We start from the raw sequence: 21,008 nt of genomic DNA, 5'->3' as shown, positions 1-21,008 counted from the left end.
GTCACATGACTGCCTAGTTTCTTGAGCATTAATAAATACTTAATTCCAGCACAGATGACATACTGCATTTGAGAAAAGCAAATCATAGAAATAAGAACCTCAGAAATAAGAATCAATAAGTTTAATTTTTCTTCTTGTTCATCCTCTTAGTTTTAAGTCCTAGAAGCTGCAGATTTGCAAACACAGCAGAAGCTCAGTTGAGCATGACAAAAATCAAGTAGGGTATGTGTTGCACTCCTGCAATCCTAGCACTTGGCATTCAGAAGCAATAAATGGGGAGCTCAAGACTATCTTGGGCTACACAGCATGGCCATGGAAAAAAGTTACACACACGCACACACACACACACACACACACACACACACTCATGAACACACACAGGCATGCACACATGCACACAGGTACACACACACACACACACACACACACACACACACACACACACACACACTCACACCTAACCAAGCCCTTTTTTTTAGCCTTCGGATTTTAGGCATTTTGAGTCCGACAGCTGGTAAGGCTTTATAAGCTACATTATATTTCTCAGCAAAAGAACCGGCCTTATTTCATCCTGTAGTTTTAATTCTTCCATATACAAATAGTATACAAAACACAAAAGTACATAAAATAGACTTTTTCCTAGGAATAATAATATTGAATAGCCCTCTGAACTTTAGGGGATTCTGAATCTGAATAAATAAAAATGCAAGTTTCTATGATATTTGTATAATGAATATATATTGAAAATATATTGAATAAAACTTCTCAAATATGTAAGTTACTGTTTGTTTGCTGAGTGATGTGACCATTAAAAGTAAATGACTTGGGAGGATACTGGGAACTATGAAGCCATCTGAATAACTAAACAGCGTTGCATCTGGCTTGTGCTGATAAGAAGAAATTACTCTATCTGGCATATTTAGACATCAGATGCCAAGTAGAAAATACTTCCAGAATGTTCTCAATTTCATTTTCCAGGTAAAGGTTACTCCCCAGCTGATGTAGAGTCCCCGAGACAGTATTTCCCACTCCTCTCTCACACAGAGCTGAAGAGAGAAGAATGTACCTACACAAGAAGTGAGGAACCTGTACTTCAGAACGCTGTTCCCAAGTCAAGCAACGAAACTGCCTCCTCTAAAAGATGGCCACACTGATACAGGATTTTTAAAAATGAAACTGGGCTAGAGAGGTGGGCCAGTGGAAACATACTTATTGCCCTCACAGAAGACCTGGGTTCAATTCCCTGCACCTATATGGTAGCTCATAACCCCCTGTAATTCCAGTTCCAGAGGATCCAACCTCCCTCTTCTGACTTTCAAGAGTACCAGACCCTCACAAGACACATACATACAGGAAAAACAGTCATGCACATAATATAATAAGTCTTTAAAATGCAGTTTTTAAACAAGAAAATAGTTATTTTAAGGACTATGGCGTATATCTCAGTGACAGAGCACTTGGCGAACATCTAAGAGGTTCTGAATTCAATAATCACACCATATGGAAAGAAAAGGTTTAGAGTCAATGATCTTCAATCTATGTGATCATTTTTACTTTTAATTACTATTACACTACTCTTTAGGTATGAGATTTATAATGGACAGGTACCATTTGCCACCATTAGTAGCTGAAAAATTAAAACAAAGCATTCAACCTTTCTTACTACTAAAAAAAAAAAATAGGTAAGACCCAGGGCACGCTAATACACACCTCTAATCACAAAGTACTAAAATTTATATAAAAAGATATAATACAAGAGAGAAGTAGGACATGCTTGACTGATCAAATTTTGTTACGTTGTCACAGAATACTTGTAAGAGAATCCTTATTTTTTCAAATGAAAAGCCACTATCCAAGAGAAGCATGAACTATGTTTTCTAGGTCATATCTAGAATCTTCTTTTTAATAACATCCAAGGTAAGTTTAAAATATTGAAACAAATTGAATGTGGTAAAGATAAATAATATTTTGGGAGACTTTGTGTGTTTCCATTTTTAAAACTTTGAAAGTCGCTCTGTAGCAGGAACTCTATCCTAGCTCATAAGATTTGAATTTGAACTCCATTAAGAAGCCAGATTATCATCAGCTGGCCAGTGGTGGCATACATCTTTAATTCCAGCACTCAGGAGGCAGAGGCAGGTGAGTCTCTGAATTTGAGACCAGCCTGGTCTACAGAGTGAGTTCCAGGACAGCCAGGGCTACACAGAGAAACCCTGTCTCAAAAAGACAACAAAAAAGAAAAGTCAAATAGCCACAAACAGATCAACTCATTAAACTGAAATGCATTTTAAAGATTTTATTTTACAAATGAAAATAGAATAGATCACTTTAAAGTGTCTTTTTTGTAGCTAGGCACAGTGGCACACATCTTTAATCACAAGAACTTGGAAAGTAAAGGCAGGCATATTTCTCTGTGAATTCAATTGATGTACACAGTGAATTCCAGGCCATCCAGAACTAGGTAGTAAGACACTAACAAACAATAACAATAAAATCTTGCTTGTGTTCACTGTTGTTACAAGCCACTCAGATACAAATTTCCTTGAACTCTATTTTTTAAAACCAATGAATATAAGTAACTTATATTCTATTTCTTTTTTTTTTTTTTTTTTGGGAGCTGGGGACTGAACCCAGGGCCTCTACCACTGAGCTAAATCCCCAACCCCGTAACTTATATTCTAAAAGTCCATAGCATCAACTTCAAATTTTCAGTTACATTATATGAATATTTCTTTAACATAGTAAGTTTTCACCAGCTTATTCAAATTATACTGTGTGAAAATTAAGCAATAATAAATTTAAAGACTTCTAATCCTTACTTGGAAGTAATTATTTTCACAAATACATTGTTAAAAATGTACTATATGATCTTTTAGGTGGGCATAGGATGTGAGTGTGTGTGTGTGTGTGTGTGTGTGTGTGTGTGTGCGCGCGCGCACACGTGCGCGTGCGTGTACACACACACACCATTTTATGACTATATAAAAATGGAGCAATAATGATGTGCATATTTTAAAATATATAGTATGTATAATTATACAGTCATGAAATCTCTTGCTTTTTGATGATGCATACATCTCATGTTGCTGCCTTAGAAGGGTTGAATTAACACAAAGGGAGAATTAACTTTTAAAGCCTCCACTTTCAGCCTCATCATATTGAACTTGAGGCAAGAATAAAAAGAACATGACTTTTATATCAGAAGCTTCCACAAGGAAGGCCAAATAGGGAAATGTAGAGTATAAATTAAACTATCAGAGTAAAAACATCATCAGGTAGATGAAGACAATGAGATGAAGAAGAATGTGAATAATAATGCTTTAAAAAATGAAAGCCATTTTTTTCAGCACCTGGACACCAAGGAAGAACTAGGTGGGGTGGGGGCAAGTGAAGGACTCTGCATAAGATCTTAGATTACCCTCTCCTAGAAGTCTCTTGAAGTCCACTACCACCAACCAATCCAACTGTCCTACATAGAGCTGTAAGATAAATAAAGAGGACTGTTTCTGTAAGAGAACAAGAGTACTACCAGATGTGCCTTCTCACGGCTCTGCTTCCACATCACTTGGGACACGACTAGCAAATTACCTTATGAAAGATGCATATATGTAGTTAAACACGTTGAAAAGTAAAGTTTTTTAGAAAATGAATTGATGAATGAAGGGGCAAGCAAACAAAACAGAGAAGGCCAGAAAAAAAAGTTAGCGGCAGAAAGTAAAGGAGTTACAAAATCTATGACATCAAGTCACAAAAGGGCTAATTATGGCCTAAAATAGCTAAGAAAATAAACTATATGGTAACAAGGCCATTGCCTTTAATCGAGAGTGCACTAGTGAACACAGTAAGGATTGTAGTAGTGTCCATACAAATGAGGAAGCCGAATTGAGAAAGATCAAAGAAAGCATTGACAGATGGATCTAAGAGATAAACGCAGTAGCTCACATAGCTAAGGATGTCCTGTACAAAAGGATCCAGACCAGTAATACACAAAACAGTAGCTAGTGCTTTCCCAAACACAAGGGGAAACCAGATCATAGAAAAGTGAATATCCAGATGAACTGAATACAGAGATGTATAGAAGAAAGGAAAAACATAATTTTAAAGTATGGGAGGGGCTAAATAAAAGGACCACTGCACGTAATACTTGTCTCCCATACTTTAAAATTGCTTTTGGGGAAAGTGTAAAAGTCTTAACCTTAAATAAGCAAGCTGTGAGTCAGGACAGAGTTTATAAAGACTCAGATTGAGGATGGTAGCAAAAAAAAAGTTGTTGGCAAGAGCTGCAACAAGGGCAAAATGGGTGTCAGAGAGGGAGCAGAGATGGAGGATGGAGAGCCACACTTGCTGAGGAAAAAGTCAGTATGTTTCTTTGACTTTCTCCACAGGAACAAAGCAGAATGTGAGCATAAGTCAAGAGAATGAATGTCAAAGGTGAATGAGCTGTAAGAATCATTAGCAATGTAGTCATTTTAAGGAATAGCAAATTAAAACAGGGATAGAAAAAGATTTTATTTGAACAAAATATGTAGCATTCTATGTTAAGTAAACCATGAAAGGATAAATTCTCATGAAACTATAATTCTCATTATAGTTTCTGTTTTCTCAAAAGAAGGCTTCTGGGCAGTAAACAGTGCTATTATTTGGTAAAACTGTATCCAAACTTTTAATTTTTCATTCAAACCCAGAAGTTATAAATGCACTAGCCACTTTGGAAACACTTTAATTAGAAATACTGCTTTGTCGTCCATAAATTTTTAATCTAGTTAGACATCTGAAATAACAGAAACATATATTATAACCGAACAGCCTCGAAAAATTAGTGTGCTGACTGCAGACAGCCTAAACTTCATCTACATAAGGCCCATGTATATTTTATTCATGGAAGTTCAAGAATATTAAGCTCCATATATATGTATATACATATATATGGTAGGTTCGTATTATAAACAGAGAGGTTAAATTTAGAATTCCACAAAGTAGCCTATAACTGACTGCATTTCAAAGAGGGTAGGTGACTTTACTCATTCATATTGTAGATACAATCAAGAAAAAGTGTTATCTCCTGTGCATAACAAGATATTCTGGAACTCTAGAAAGAATAACTTTTTGATGATAGAAGATTACAAATGTCTAAATGTTCGTGTGTGTGCTTATCATAGTGAAAGGAGCTATTTAAAAAGCACAACTAAAGTCTCTCTGAGATAATGGGGTTTTCTACAAACTTTCCAAGGCAGACTTACATGTGCCCACAAATGATGTGCCGTACAGTGTGCACTGGAGTGCAGTGTTCTACTTGTTTGCAATGGTTTTATTTTTCGACTAGTTTTTATCACACTTGGCATGAACAAGGGAACATGTGCTTTGCTAAATTTGAACTTTTAAGATGAAACTGAATTAACTGAGAACCAAAAAATTGCTTCTGAATTTTCCTAAGACTGAAATGCCTTTCTTTCATGGTAGGAATGGCAAAATAAATGACAAATACCTGCTGAAAGTTCAGATGTGAATTAGGAAGGCCCTGAAGTTTTAGAACAATGCTGTTGGCATTTTTTAAGACCTCTGAATGATAAGATTGGATTGAAATGGCTTTTCTCCTCATATAGTACACTTTTTCTAGGAGAAATACTCTATAGCAAAACCTAAAGGACCTAATGTAAGTAATAAATCTGATATAAGTAAAAAAAAGTTCTATTTTCAACCAGAAAGTTTAATTAATTTACTATTTCTTGAAACTTAGTATTCAGTCATCAAAACACAGGTCCAACTCTTACCTTGAAATTAATCCTGTACTTTTTTTTTCCTATTGGCATTACTTAGACTGGCTAAAACCAGGTCTTTCCAGAGATGCCTTCCCATCCTAATTCCCATCAGCCTCCTCATTAAAAAGGTGTGCCATGATGCAAAATACAAATGCTTCTCTGTATATACAATGAACACTCTGTCATGCAGATATTTTTAAAGACTTGAAATCCAAAACAATTTAAAAACAAAATTGAAGTAGAAAGTTCAGGGTATGCTTATAAGTAATCTGGTGACAAGTAACAGGTCAAACATCTGTGAAGAATCAGCTTGTGGTTCAGCATCATTGTACTAATAATGTCACAGCTAGTATATATATTAAATTAAATATTACCAGCAAGGGTCTTTTAAATGCCATGCTCCTAATACTAGATTATATATTTATTTCAGAGTTAGCTTAGTAAGAGGGGGAGCTATCAGCAGAAAGTCTATTAAGCCATATTTTCCCCCATTGGATTAATGGAACTATTCAAATCAAATTTTTCACGCCAAGCCTTGAACACCGCTGCAAAGCATACTGTGGGTGTAAAATACACGCAAGGCACACATAATCAGCTCAGATGAGACCAATGACTTATACACCATCAAGTTTACTTCACTGTGAAAGCGGTGGGGCTTTCTTTCAAGTGAATGGATTTCTCTAAGTGTGACAACCTAATACACAAGCCAAAGAGGGAAAACAAGACATACAACTCTCAAAACAGTCGATCTACACTAAGTATATAATGCAATGGCAATGGCTCTTGCCTGTTTTGTCTGTCTTCTCAGAGAGACTCTCATCTTCTTGATCTGGGAAAAGAAAGTCTAACTTCAATGACTTTAATAATTCACAAAGATTTGAAGTACTTAAAAGGTCCCATTTTAAAAAACTATTTCAGATTAGGCTACAATATTACTCATTTCAATATTAAAATTAGCCACACAGTTGCCACCATACTAAATTAAATACTTTAAAAGTTGAATCAGTTACTGACCTCAAAGTTTTATACTTCATACATAAGCTTATCTGTTGTTGCTATTTCTTTCAAGGGAATCTAGACAGGTTCGTTTTAACACAGGATCATGGGTTCTACTCTTTTTTTTCTATCCCTGTGACTGACTACCCAGACACATGTACACAAGGCGCTGCACTTGAGACCAAGTTCATTGTTTTCATAAAATCATTTATAAACATGCATTGTCGGAATATCATATAGTTTTCTCTTTAAGAATAAATATGGCCTCCATATATGACCTCCATTCAATCGAGCTTTGTTCCTAACCTGGATCTAAATGAGCCTTTAAAACCTCGCTGCTAAAAGAATAAATAATATCACCCCTCAAAACGTGAGTCACTTAAGAATTAAGAACTGTTAACAGTTGGATTTGTGAGGAAATATAACTTCAGTATTTAAGGATGTAAAGTTGTCCACATGCCCTAAGATCCTAACTGCTAATAGCTCCCGTTATTTGCTTTAAACACCACGAACAATGTGATTCGTGAAATAAATGCATAAGCTCCAGCAGATCAAACAATAATGATTAAAATGCTGTTAGAGGTTGAAGGCTATTGAGTACAGAGGCCTGGCTTTGCATCAGGCAAGAAGAGCCTGAGGTTGGAGGTGGTGATGCCCTGACCCTGCAGCATGACCCCAGGCTTTCCCTCCACCCATGTGCCCACTGTCTTGCAAGTTCGCTGAGCAGCTTGTTTAGGCCTGAGGCCTAAGGCTGGGCTCCACATGCGTGCCAGCCTGGTAGGCCCTCGGATCCCGCCGCCATCGCGGCCTCAGGCAGGCATCCGCTCGCGGGTTAGGCCTCAGGGCGGCGCCTCACGGCCCCAGCAGCTCTCCACGACCAGCGCAGGGCGAAGAGGTTGAAGGCCTGCAAGATGGGCGCGGGTGGCTACAGGCTGGAAGCGGGCGAAGGAAGGCCAAGGCAGTGCGCCCTTGCCTCTTTTCCTGCATTTCCTTGTGTAGAAACGCGCCATTGAGAACTGAGGGGACTGAGTTGACAGCTAGGGTCGGCCATCCCTCTCCGGCCATCCCTCTCCGGCCTCGACTTGGATGAGCCGCCTGGGGCGTGACCTGGGCCGCCCCCGGGGCCAACATTGCCTGTCCTCGGACCGGCGGCGTCTCAGCAGCCACAGTCCCCTCACTCCGCCGACACCCAGGCTCCTCCTGCAGAGGAGGAGAAGGGCTCGTGCTGTCAAGGGGACCAGAAAGCATACAGCCCCCGAGAGGAGCGCGTGGCTGCAGATTTACCTCACGCTGACTCAGTCCACACAGCAGATGGCGGAGCTGCGAGGGAAACGACCTCCCCGGTGTTTTTAAGCTTGCTAAGAGCAGCTAAGGCTCGTCTTTCAGCACGAGGCGCTTCGTTCCTGTGAAATCTCTCCTCGGAGGCTAAGGGCTTCGCTTACGCACTTGACACCACTCCCGGCCTCGCCCCGACCGGGCCGGGGAAGCGGCGGGGGTCGGCATGGAGGGGGACGCAGTCGGGGAGGCGCGCTCCCGCGAGTGGGCTTGGGGTCGGAGCGCGCTCGGCCAACCCGCGGCCACGCGCCCTGGAGCCCTGACCCCCGCGAGAGCGCGCTCGCGCACATGGCTGCACGTGCTGCTGCTGGGCCTGGGCGGGCAAGCGGGCAAGCGGGCGGACCGGCAGGCTGAGAGTGCAGCCCCGGGCGGGTGCGTGGTCACGGGAACACACTGCTCCACTCCTCTCCCTACACACACACACACCATACGCCGTGTTTGGTGTTTTTTTGGTCGTTCGTCTTTACTTCTTAGGTGAGGAGAGGGGAAAAGAAAAACAAAGGAAAAATCAGTCATCATTTTTTTCCCTCTCCGTGGCACACAAGACTCCACGGAACGCCGTCTAGCGGCAGGATTGTCCAGGGAAGGCAAGTCAGTGTAATCTCCCTCACGACTTTTCATGTTAATTGCAATTTTGAAGCTTCTTTACATCTGTCGCACCACAAAGGGGACACGGATGGTCTCTGGGTTCTGATAAGTTTACTTCTGTCACCCCAGGCCAATTGAGACTAACGGAGAAGGTTGAACCATTTATCTTGTCCCTTTCAGGAGTCACCCTCTCTTTGGAGACCAAAGTACAGAAGTCGCCTCTATGAGGTAAAGATAGACTTGAAAACTTTCTCATGTAATTCCTCATCGCCATTTGCTCTCAAGGGTGGGGACCTGACCTGGGTAAAACTGTGGCAAGAATCCCATTACAGAAGACACCGAGAAGGCGACCCCAAGCATCACCTCCAATCCCTAACCCAAAGCAAGTTTTTAACTCGGTTCTTTCGTGTATTGGTTCTGTGGGTCTTTCTCCACTGCACCGGAAACAATACTCTGAAACCTCCCTCTCCAGAAATGTAGGCCCTTCCAAGTTTGCATTTATAAAGATTCACCAGTCACCTCCAAGACCTCTTTGTAAAACCAAAATGTTCAGCATCTGCGGGCAACAGTTTATCTTGACTTGCCTTAAATTATACCCTACTCTAACCTGATGCCTCACAAACTACTGTATGAATTTTAAAGAAATCCTTAACTCCTCTGCAGACCCTCCTTTTCCTGTTATTCCCCCTCCGGAGAGAATGAGAACTAGGATAAAGACAGTTCATATATTTTCCTAGAGAAAACATACAGCAGTAAAGAGAACTACACTCATAGGGAATTGAATAACTGTAAATAAATAGGAAAAAAGTAATCCCTGGTGGTACTATGAAACAACAGGGGTGTGGGAAGTGGCTACTGTAAGACTGCCCAGAGCAGAAGGAAGAGGGGCTAGTCTTCTTAACCCTTAAAAGCCATAACCTATAATAATTCTTTGCAAACTGTAAACTGCTCTCAACACCATATTTAGCGTTTTACCAGATTTATTTTACTTGTTATACACAGACGATACAAACGAGCAGAAAACAAAACGATTCTCAGTGGAGTGTGTACTTGTATAAATTATTCAATTCACAGACAAAACAAAACAAATATAAAAATCACAACATTTGATTTACAGAAGAGCCAAAGTATACACACGTTTAGACCCTGAATTCCTATTAGGAAAAATCCCCCCATAGACTGGAATCTAGATTGAATATTGTGTATGATGCATATTTCACATTGATTTTAAAGTACAAAAAAAGTATAAGTTTGCTACACAACATTAGAAATCCTACTAATCTATTTCCAGGGGGATTAATGCTCCTTATCAAATATAACAAGACTTGGGGGGAATCAGTCTTACTTGCAATAATGCTAAGTGTTTTCCCAAGAAAGTCAAATTTCAGCTGTCTCTAAGTGGCGGGGGAATTGTTTTCAAACTAAAATGCAGTAAAATATACAACTCACACAATTCATCTTCACTAGACTACACTATAGTTACCAACAATTCAGTCATCTCTATCATTAGTAGATTATTCATTACAAAGATTTACAGCATAGAAAGGTGGAGTGGGGACTGAAAAGATAGTCGGAAACAGTTTATCAGCATATTTGGCACCTGCACAGACCAGTAGTGGATTTGGCACTTTGGGGAAAAACAAATAAGGCAAAATAATATTGCTGATGTGGAGCTATTCCATTCAGGAGGGAGGGAGGGAGGGACACATACAACTCCAGTTATGTCTGTGTGGCAAGCATGTCGCTTAATCGACTCGCCTAGGAACAGACGACTAGCTTTTATAGATGTTCAGGTGGATTCTCCTTAGCTATGCTGTGTGCACTGGGGCACATAGTGGTTACATCATGCAACGAACTGAGAAGTGAGAAAGCCACCACTATGAAGTGTTGTTTCGTGTTTCCAGAGCCTCTTAGAATATCTTTAATATCTCACAAGAAAACAAAGGGGGCGGGGGAAGAGAAAGAATGAGAGGAGAAAAAGAAAAGGAGAAAAAAAGGAAGGGTATAAAAAGTTAAGCGTGAACTGGTTTTGTGCCTTGACGATGAGAATAAAAACTAGCCATTCGTTACAATAAATTAACACTATATACAATCATTTCACAGGCTTTGTTCCACTAAAAGTATTAACATCCCTACCATCCATCCATCCATCCATCCACTCGGGTATAAGAAAGGACGCGCTGGGTGGGTGCAGGTTCTAGAGTCAACATCCTACGGTTAATAGGGAGGCCAAGACAAGGCGGGTCGGAATCGCTGACGCCTGGCAGGATTGCCCAGGTCTCCTAAAGTTGAAGAGTTTCATTCCAAGAGAAAGAAGGAGAGAGTGAGGGGGGACAAGGAGAGAGAAAAATAAAAAAGGGAGGATCATAACTTCATAGACGAAAAGTTGGAAAACCACAAGGTTTACAGCCAGGTTCAAGGTCGGTGCGCTAACTGCAGAGATGGCTGTGCAGAAAGAAAGAGAAAAAAAAAAGTTTTAAAATCATAGTGGGAGACCTGCACTTATCCCCGCAGACGGTCATCGAGCGTCAAGTGAAAGAGCGAGTGCGCAAGAGCGGGCCTGGGGAGGAGGACGTGGGGCCGAGCTGAGGAGGGGCCGGGGGCACGGGCGAGCGGGCTGGCGGCCTAGCTGTGCGAGTAGAAGCCATAGTAGCCGCCTATGTCCTTGGCGCAGTTCTTCTCGCAGTCCCGCTGGGCCAGCACCTCGCTCTTGAGTGGGGACGAGCTCTCGGACACCGGCGTGTCGGCCGGAGAGATCCGCCTCCGCTTGGCCTGCTCGTAAATCCCCGAGTCGCTCGAGTCGATGGACTTGATCGAGGAGGGCGTCTCGATCCAGCTGGAGTCGGACAGGTCCTTGGGCTTGGCGTCCTCGGCGGCGGGCGCCAGCGGAGAGCGCTCGGCCGCCAGGCCCTCGGCCTCCTCGCCTAAGTAGGGGTTGGCGCCCGCCATGCGCGCGGCGGCCGCAGCGCTGTTGGGCCAGCAGGGGAGCACGGAGCCCGACTTGGCGCCGCAGTACTGCGGAGGGCTGCGCGCGCCCCAGCCGGAAGGGTCGGCGTAGTAGCCGAGCGGGCGGCCCGTGCAGCCCGCGGCCTGCAGCGGCAGCGCCTTCACGCCCGCGGCCGCGTACGACAGCAGCGTGGCCGCGTTGCCGGCGAAGTCCGTGGCCGTATCGTAGGCCGAGGCCGCGAAGTCCAGCCGGTTGTTGGCCGGCGTCACGAACCAGCGCTGCGGCGACGGCGCGCCCGGGTCCTCGGCCTGTTGCGGGGACAGTAGCCCGTTGGTGTGCGGCACGCTGCGGTCCGTGCCAGGCCCGGGGCCCGCGCCGGCGCCCGGGTGGAAGCGGGCCTTGGCGTAGTTGCTCACGAATTGATCTTGCAGGAAAGAGCCGGCCATGGCGTAGCGAGCGCCGGGCACGATCTGAGAGCGCGGAGAGTCGTTGGGCGACGGGGTCAAGCGGTCCATGTCGCAGCCCGTGTAGATCCTGGGGGGGAGGGAGACAGAAAGAACCGAGGGGTGGTGCGGAGGTCCCTTTAGGGTCCTGGAGGGAAAGCCACCTCTAGTTTTTTGCCCACCCGCACACCGTCTAGCTGTAGGTTGCGCTTGCCATACTGGATGGGGATGGCAGAAGGTCACACACCCGCAAGTTGTCTGGCCTAAACTGCAAAGATACCAGTTCAACTGCTGGAACCTGAGCGGGACGCAAAAAGAAGAGTGGAGGTCTTCCATGGTCCCCTGTTCCCGCTAAATGCACCAGGACCAAGATGGGGCCTAAATACACTTAACCAGCATTGTGCTCACACTATGACAGAGTTATACAGGCATCAAGGTGCTATTTGCCCGTTGGGCCTTTCCTCTCTGATAAATTTCTGAGTGAAGTTTCTAAGCAAGTGACATACTCTCTCCACTCATTTAAGACCTCCTGGGTCCATTGAGTTCTTCAAACCATTCCTTTCCCTTTGGGGGGGGGGTAGTTTAAGAAATCCCCAGAGGGGAAATCAGCATGGGAAGGATGGGGACCTATATGTCCAGGTAATATCCTCAAAGGTGGACTTCCACTGACCTTCAGAGCCCCAGAGGATTGCTGCTGGAATCCTCTAAGGTACTTTTCGACTTTCCCTTATGTAAGCCCTTTAACTCCAGCCTCTACCAACGCAGGCAAACAAACTACTTCTTGGAAGAAATACTCATTGATCAATAAAATTCTTTAGAAAGAAGTGTGCTTTACTCTCATTTTTTTCCTACCCAGCTTTTGGCCCATTACTAGAAGAAAACGTGGAGGAGAAAGACCCTCTGGGGAAACTCTTGCAGCTATCACCCTAGATCCAACAGCCTAGCACTAACAATGGCTAACCCTTACAGAGTTTAGCTGCGCCTGACTGTTAGATAGAGATTGTTTACATGAGCACAGATAGATTTGTGTCGCTCACAGCAATCCCCTTAGGTGCTGTGTATGACTCTTACTTTCCTGAGGAGGAAACCGAGGCAGCGGAAAGTTCAAGAATTTGATCACTAATCAAGAGAGAATGTGTTTGGGGGAATTACTTTAGATAAAATAAACATTTATTAACAGGGCTAGGAGACCCCATTAGGGTTGGAGTTGGATAAGAGTTTCCTCCAACACATACACACATACCTCGCTCTTTAGCTCACACACAAGTGTTTGCATCTTTAATCAACACACTGTTTGAAAGAGTGCCTCAGTAGTGTCAGATCTTAACCCCAAGGGGGGAAAACCTCCCCAGGGTGTGGCCAAGCAACCTTCTAGGATCCTCTGAACTCTCATGCCCTCCCACCATTGCTCTCTGATCAAACAAGGCCCACATTACCAACCTTAAGGAGGAAAGAGATTGTTGAATTTACTCAACTTTCATTCCCCAGACCCAGGGATTACTTTTACACAGATCAGGAACTTGCATGGATTTAAGAAAGGAAGGGGCATATCCAACGGAAGGCAGCTACAGGAAGAGGGGTAGATGGGAGTAGCTATGGCTGCTCAGGTGCATTCTGTTTATCCCTCCCCCCAAAAAAATCCTCTCCTGAAACTTAGTTCCAGTTTCAAATTTTAAAAAGGGAGGGGGGAGGGAAACAATTAGCAAGGTACAAATGTCTTCTCTGTTTACCACCACAATATCCGTCAAAAGAAAGAAGCAGCCTAAAAAGATAGTTTAGATGCCTATCCAGGTCTCAGACCACTTAGGGTTACTGAATTGATTTGTGCAAAATAAATGCTATTTTATTTTAACAGAATTAAAAGTCCAGAACCTATACAGCTATCTTCCAGCATCCCAGGTCTCTCAGGCCTCGTTCTTTCCACTGTATTGGGCCCACCTTTTTCCTCGTATTTTAAGACTTGGAGTGGCAAAGTTTCAATGCAGAGAATTATATTCATGAGGTTGGGCTCCTTTGAACTGCCTTTGGGAGACACATAAGAAAGTTGGAGCTAGGAGATAGCACTGACTTTCTCAGTTGGACATCTTTGGAATGGGCTAAAGGGCTACCTGTCTCTTTCCCCAACACGTCTAATTTATTCCTAGTCAAAGACTTTAAGGCTTTAGCTCTATCCCAAAGCCAGAAAATTAAAGTACATATTTTTCCTTTATGTTTTCTAGTCATAAAAAAAGTAGGTGAATCGCGCAACCCCACTTCACATTTTGCTGTATGACACCATCTGAAAACTCTTAGGGACAATAAGTCCTGGGTGAAAATCCCACAATGAATCTAGAAAGCGTTCAGTTTACACCTCTGGCTGTCCCAGAGGACAGCCTTGCTCTGAAAAAGACCTAGAGATGGGTAAGGGGACCTGAAGAAAGGGAACCAACACATTTAATTAAACCACAGATGCAAAAAGTGAGATAAGACATTTTTCTTCTGAAGCTTAGAAATAAGAGGCAACCATAGCTCAGAGCTGCCCAGAGTCGGCAGTGACTGTAAGTTAAGTTCTGCCCACCAACGTGCCCAGCGAAGGCACATTTTCATTCAGTCCATAGTAAACGTCACAGGAAATGCTTCCACATAAAACTCAGAAATGGGTAAATAAAAGCCACATATGCCAAGAAGACTGTAACAACTGCCAGAGACCCATGCACTCTCAGGCAGAATTGCCCGGTTTAGACAGACGGCTAAGCTGAGCATCTGCAGCCACACGTACAGCATGCACTGGGGGGAACCAGGGCAGCTCCCCCAGCCAGCCAGCCAGCTAACACCAGAGGCCACCATAACTTTGGAATTTGAAAGAAAGCTACAGATGAGTACAGGAAACTTTTAACCAAAATCACACAAATACCAAGCCATGAGGTCACCAAAGGGCGAACCAACAAAATAAGGAAGGGAAGATCACCAACAATTTTCTCACTCACTTCGACTTTCGAAATCCTTAAACACAACAATACACCCTAAGCTAATGGCCAATTTAGCAGCTATCTGAGGAAGAAAAAAATAAACATGTAAAACTACTTACGTGTCATAGTTATCTCGAAATCCTTTTGCAAAGGGGTTATGATCTATTTTTAGTTGTGTAATCTGCAAAAAAAAAACAGAAGAGTGATTGTGACCTCATCTTCTACATTAGAAGGTGTGTGTTTGAAAATATATCATCTGCTGTTTGGCAGGGGCTTGGGCCTACTGAGTCATTAAATAGCAAAGTTCTCTAACAAAATTTTAAGAGACTAGCAGGAAAGGAAAGTGATAAAGTATTCGGAATGTTATAAGAACCAGGTTTAAATTGATAATACCTAAAAGGCATTTCAGTTAGCACTCCTGTGTGCTATGATTTAATTCAAATAGTCATTCCAAAAACCCTTAAAAACTTTAACTCATTACTGTCTTCAAGAGTTTGACCAGAGATTTTTTTTAATGAGCTAATTCTGATTCTCAACACACACACACACACACACACACACACACACACACACACACAGGCAAACAAGCAAACAAACAAAAACTGTAAGCTGCATCTTAAAATTAGATTGATATGAAATAATTATTTCATTTCTGAAATAATTTTCACTTACTTGACAAAACATAGAAACACAGAACTTTTGTACCTCTAAAGTCACAACAGCTACTAAAATCAGCTTTTGCAAATACTTCGAAAGTTCATGTGCTAGGAAAGTCCATCAGTCCCTATAATTTTATTTTATTGGCCTTCGCACATTTCATGTCTACGAATGTGTCTGTGTGCACTCTGTTTTCTGTGTCGAACTCTCAGAACAGTAGTATCTGTTCATTTTAGCCACCAGTTCTGAGATTTTAGAAACATATTATTCTAGATTTCATAGCTTGCTAATGGAATTCACGGGGTAGATCTGCCTGTTTGTTGAGAGAGAGAGAGAAAAAAGACATTTTTTTTCTTTGAAAGGAAGAAAATGCACGTTTTAACGTATTCTAGTTTAAGGACCAAACTAAGGCTCCAAAAGCATTGGTCCTAGAAAGAGGTATCCAAAACTCAGCTGGGCCGGTCGATACCTTAGACCTGGAGGCAAGCAGGCAGAGCTTTTCCCACCAGCTTGGTATCTGGAGGAAGGGCCTAGCAGGCCCCTAGCCCTACCCTAAATCGTGCTGTAGGGCCAGCTGTGGCCCAGGTTAGTCCGCGCAGAGTGGACTAAGGACTATGGAGATACCACTCGCCCCGTGCCCAGCCCCGAGCTTCCTTACATCGGTGTTCTGATAGGCGGTGACAGCGATGAACTGAGTCTCTGGGAAAGTGAACGTCTGGACGCGGCCTGGCTGGCTGGTGTCCTCTGTGCCGTCCTCATTCACTTCCACCACGTGCAGACGGGGCTGGTACTTGTGCAGGGACTGTAAAACCACCATCTGTCCGGCGAAGAGAAAGGAGAGCGAGCGCTGTTACCGCGCCTGTTCGCACCAGCCCGCACCAGCCCCGGGGCTCGCTCTGGGCCAGGCTGAGCCAACTGGAGGCCGCTGCTCCAAACTGGCTGTGGGACTCGCCTCCTGGTGACAGGGTAGCCAGGATACCCTGGCCCAGGTACCTTTGGAAGCCAGGATCCTCCGGGCACTGAGGATAATGAAGCCCGAAAGACAATCCTTTCCCCTGGTCCTCCTTAGAAGAGGAACAAAGATTTTTCACAACCTACAAATCTCAACTCTGTTTCCTTTCGAAATCAACCAGTATTTGCTTCTGGAAAGGTGAATTCCAGAAAAAAGTCAGATAGGAGGCAAAGAGAACAACTTTATGGGTTAAATATAATTTGGGGAGGCAGAATTGTGACATTTGAAGTCTTCATTGATCGAAATAAATTCTACCGTGTTTCTTTGCTGCTGTAAACTAAAGAAGGGTGTGTGTTACAGAGAGAGAGAGAGAGAGAGAGAGAGAGAGAGAGAGAGAGAGAGAGACTGACCTGCCCATTGTTGTTTGATGCTCCCTTGTTGTTGGTAAGTTTTAATTTTCCAAACGAGATTTCTTGCCGCATCCAGTGAGCCCCAGTGTTGGGGGAATCCGGATGCATATAGACCCGGTTTCCTTAATAAAGAAATAGCTTGTTTACATATGCTGCTCTGGGCACTGCCCAGTCCCAACTCCTTAATACACGAAACACTCACACACACACACACACACACACACACACACATACACACACACACACACCTCACTTCACAATGAAACCCATTACCTGTTTTTTTTTTTGGAGGGGGGCATACTTTCTTCTCTTAACTGGAGATTATTAAAATAGCTTTACTGTCCAGTCCCAACTCTGTACCACATCACACACACACACACACACACACACACACACACACACACACACACACACACCTTCACAGAGAGGACCATTAGCTGGGCTTCTTTTTTTTTTTTTTTTTAAGCCGCGATTTCTTCCCATTAACTGGGAATGATTAAAATAGCTTTTGCATAATCCTCCCCTTTCTTGCCGCTCAGTCTGTCCCCTGTCCCTCTCTTCTTTAGGAAGTCATTGGCCGACCGTTTTAAAAAGTCGCTCGAGCCAGTCCACAAAAGGCTTTAATTAATCATTCTCACCTAAATAAGTGTCAAGAAAACGTGTTAATTGGAAGGACTTGCCTTGCACATTGGTGTCCGCTTTGCCACAAGGAACCCATTTGCCTCCTTGAAACCTCCAGTGATTGGGATCCGCCAAAATCACATCCACAAAAATATTGTAATGAGCGGTGGGATCGAGACCAGAAATGTTAAAACTCAAAAAGGGAAACATGCGCCTGTTTGAATTAAAAAGAGAGAGAAAGCAAGGGGGAAAAAAAGAAAATAAATGTTAAAGATTAAATGCTGCAAGAAGCGGGGCGCCAGAAAGCTAAGCAAAACTTGTCCTCGCCGCGTGTCTGAACGAATGTTTGCTGATCTAGAAAGGGAGAGTGGGAGAAGGGAAGATGTAGGACCGAAGTCGGGGAGAGCACCGAGCGCTCTGGAGTTGGGGGACGGATTGCTCGGTAGAGAGCCGGGTTGGCGGCCTGCTTCTCCACCTGTCGGCACAGGCCAGCTTCGATGAGTTGCTCTGAAAGCCTGTTAGCGGCCACGGCTCTTCGTCTTGCTCCAGCCACCGACTGGTTCTCCGACCGCATTGGCACAGCAGGCTCCCCGCCACCAAACATCACCACGGTGGTTATTATCCCTTCCACTTTCCCCTTTTCCAAAACCAGCCAACTCCAGGGCGCACCCGAGCGCCTTTCCACTCCGCTCCCCGACCCCACATAGTCGCTGCCCGGCGGTCACAACTTGGGTGCGTTCGCCCAGGGTCACGCCTGGAACAGCGGCAGCCAAGAAAAGTAGCATTACCTTCCCTGTTTAGTGATGATCATCTCCGTTTGATGCCGATGAAATTTCAGCCAAAGTGGCCTGTTGCACAGGTATACCTGCGCCTTGCCGGGCACCAACCCGGGCTGGGTGGAGGAGAACTGGTAGAATGGGGCTCCTTGGTAGGAGTGGCCGTACTGCTGTGGGTAGGGGTAGCCGGCGGTGGGGTAGCCCTGCGGCGAAGAGTTGGACAGCAGGCTGTTGTAAGCTCCGTTGGTGATGACCGGGTGGTGGGCCATGTAGCGACTGGGGCTGCCGATGGAGAAGGCGGGATGCGCCGGTCCGTGCTGGCCGGGGTACGGGAACATGGCACTGGGAGCGGTGGCCGCAGACTGTGGCTGGCTGGACTGAGAGAGGAGGTAACGATCTGCAGCAGAGCCATCGAAACTGTGACGAAGCTCAGAGACCCCGTCCAAGACAGGAGAGAGTTTACTTCTCTGGACGTCCCCTGGTGAGTCCTTGGAGTCAGGAAAATTGTCTGTATCTGACTGATTCGTCATCCCCCTGGTAATTTTTTTCAAAGGTGAACTTCTCTCCAGGTTGTCAGTGGTCGAGATAATGGGATGATCATGCAAGACAAGCTCAGATCCGCCCGAATGTGGGTAGCTGCTGCTCACATTGAGAAATTTCTTGGAGAGCATGATAGAAGGAGAGAGGCAATGCTCCAGCTGCATAGCTCTAGAACCTGAAGGCTGGCCCTCCCGTCCCTGGGTTTTAAAGTCCTGTTTATCATAAACTAGGAATCCACAGACCCCTCACTAGACAGAAAGCACTTCAACCAGCAAATGCTTCTCAAAGGTTTGATTTACTTTTTTTTTCCCTGGGAGAAGAGATTGGCCAATTGACACTATGCAGCAATCAGAAAAGGCTCACTTTTGATCTTGCTGCTTATGCAGCCGATGAAACGGCTCCTGCCATTGGTTAGCTGCTGACAGTAATTTAATTAGATAGACATTAATTAGGATAATCACCTGGCTCCTGGTCGCGACGATCATGGCAAATTGAAGGGGATGATTTTATTGTTGGCTTGGGGGGTGGGGAAAGTGTGTTGGTTTACGTGAGCTCTGTTATGTCACCTTTAAGCTTTGTGACCACTGCTTTAGGAAGATTCAAAGATGTGCAATTTACTAAACATTTCCTAACCCCCCCCCCTTCTCTCTTTAGAGAGGAGGGGTGGAGGAGGGAATTCGATGATGCTAGGAGACTTTTCGGATCTGAATGAGCCAAATATTCAGTTGAATGTAACGATTTCAAGTGCAAAGTATACAAAGCGCGAGCCGGTGGCCTCTTCTCGCCCTGTAAAACTTCCAGAGTCTGTCTTTTCCAGTTAATACGCAGAAGCATACACACCTGAGCCTGTGCTTTGTTGAGTCGGTGCTGCGTGTCCTTGACGCCCCCTCCCCCACTTTAAACTACACGAATAAATAAATAAATCAACAAACCTCCAGCCGCTGAAAGCCACAGCCTTAAGAGAGATAAGGAGGCGAAGCGGCTAGCCCACCCATCAACCCACCTCAGGAAGGTTCGGTTTCCGGCTAGGGTACAGAAACAGTGACAATCTATGATCTCCTTTTTAAGTTTTGAAATAATCATAAGCCGTGGCGCTGAAGTGCTTTAATGTATTTGCAGTCATGTTTACTGGGTCGTTACTAAATATTTTATCAGCCAACTTGGTTGCAGATCATCTGAAGAGCAGCTAGCTGGGGGCGGGCGCCATGTATCCTTTGAGTCCCACCGCACTTCCTCCTTTTTGGAGGCACTGGCTTGGTGACAGGTTCATAAGCCTCGCCAGGAAAAAAGAGAGAGGGCTGAGTCCCCAGCGCAAATGGGTTCGCTAGAAGCGTTGATCTGGGGAGACAGAGTGGAAGTGGTGTCAACGCGATGATCTTACTGGTGTGTGTGTGTGTGTGTGTGTGTGTGTGTGTGTGTGTGTGTGTGTGTGTGTGTGTGTGTAATGTTTACATAATCCAGAGGGAGAGAAAAAGAATCCATGCCAGTAATTTTTAAAAGAGGATTAGCGAAAAGAATCGATTTAAGGAAATTTTGGCACAAGTAACATGAGTCCCCAAGCAACTGAGTTTTAGGGAGAAAAGATCTCCTACTATCTGCTTCACGGAGGCCAGCGGCCAGCCTCAGGCCAAGAGCACCTGAGATGACAAACCCAGAGCTGCTGTCTAGACATGGCCAACCTGCTCCGTAGCTTTCCTTCCTGAAGGCAAGAGGCGCAGAAATGCAAAGCCAACCCCAGGCATAGCTCAGCTTGGCCTGCAAGGTGGTGGAGAGGCGGCGAGCTCGGGGGACTTAAGAGAGTGCCAGGCGACCTGTCTGGCTCAGGCTGGAGAGGCTCACACTCCACCCTTGCCTCAGGCAGGCGGGGCCTGGGAATCTATCTCCTCCAGCTGCTGCCTCTGCCTTTGAGATCGCAGACAGTAGCCCCGGCCAGAGCAGCAGAGTTCAAAGCTGGGTGGAATTTGGGTATGGTCAGAAAAGAGTTAACAGATTCAAGATGTGCTGGAGTTTGGTCTGCAGCGGCCAGCACTGAGCAC

At 44.5% G+C, this 21,008-nt stretch overlaps 1 protein-coding gene across 1 annotated transcript; it reads right to left on the bottom strand.

The window, feature by feature from the left end:
* Positions 1-9,640: 9,640 nt before the first annotated feature.
* Positions 9,641-19,390, bottom strand: Tbr1 (T-box brain transcription factor 1). The gene is given in 6 exon segments (NM_001191070.2): positions 9,641-12,159; positions 15,136-15,197; positions 16,332-16,490; positions 17,036-17,157; positions 17,716-17,870; positions 18,445-19,390. Coding segments are annotated over 6 exon segments (2,046 nt in total). The 5' UTR covers positions 19,137-19,390; the 3' UTR covers positions 9,641-11,303.
* Positions 19,391-21,008: the final 1,618 nt, after the last annotated feature.

Source organism: Rattus norvegicus, chromosome 3 (genome assembly GCF_021556685.1).
Source record: "Rattus norvegicus strain SHRSP/BbbUtx chromosome 3, alternate assembly SHRSP_T2T, whole genome shotgun sequence".
Classification (NCBI taxonomy): Eukaryota; Metazoa; Chordata; class Mammalia; order Rodentia; family Muridae; genus Rattus; species Rattus norvegicus.
This window is presented reverse-complemented; position numbering and strand designations above follow the sequence as displayed.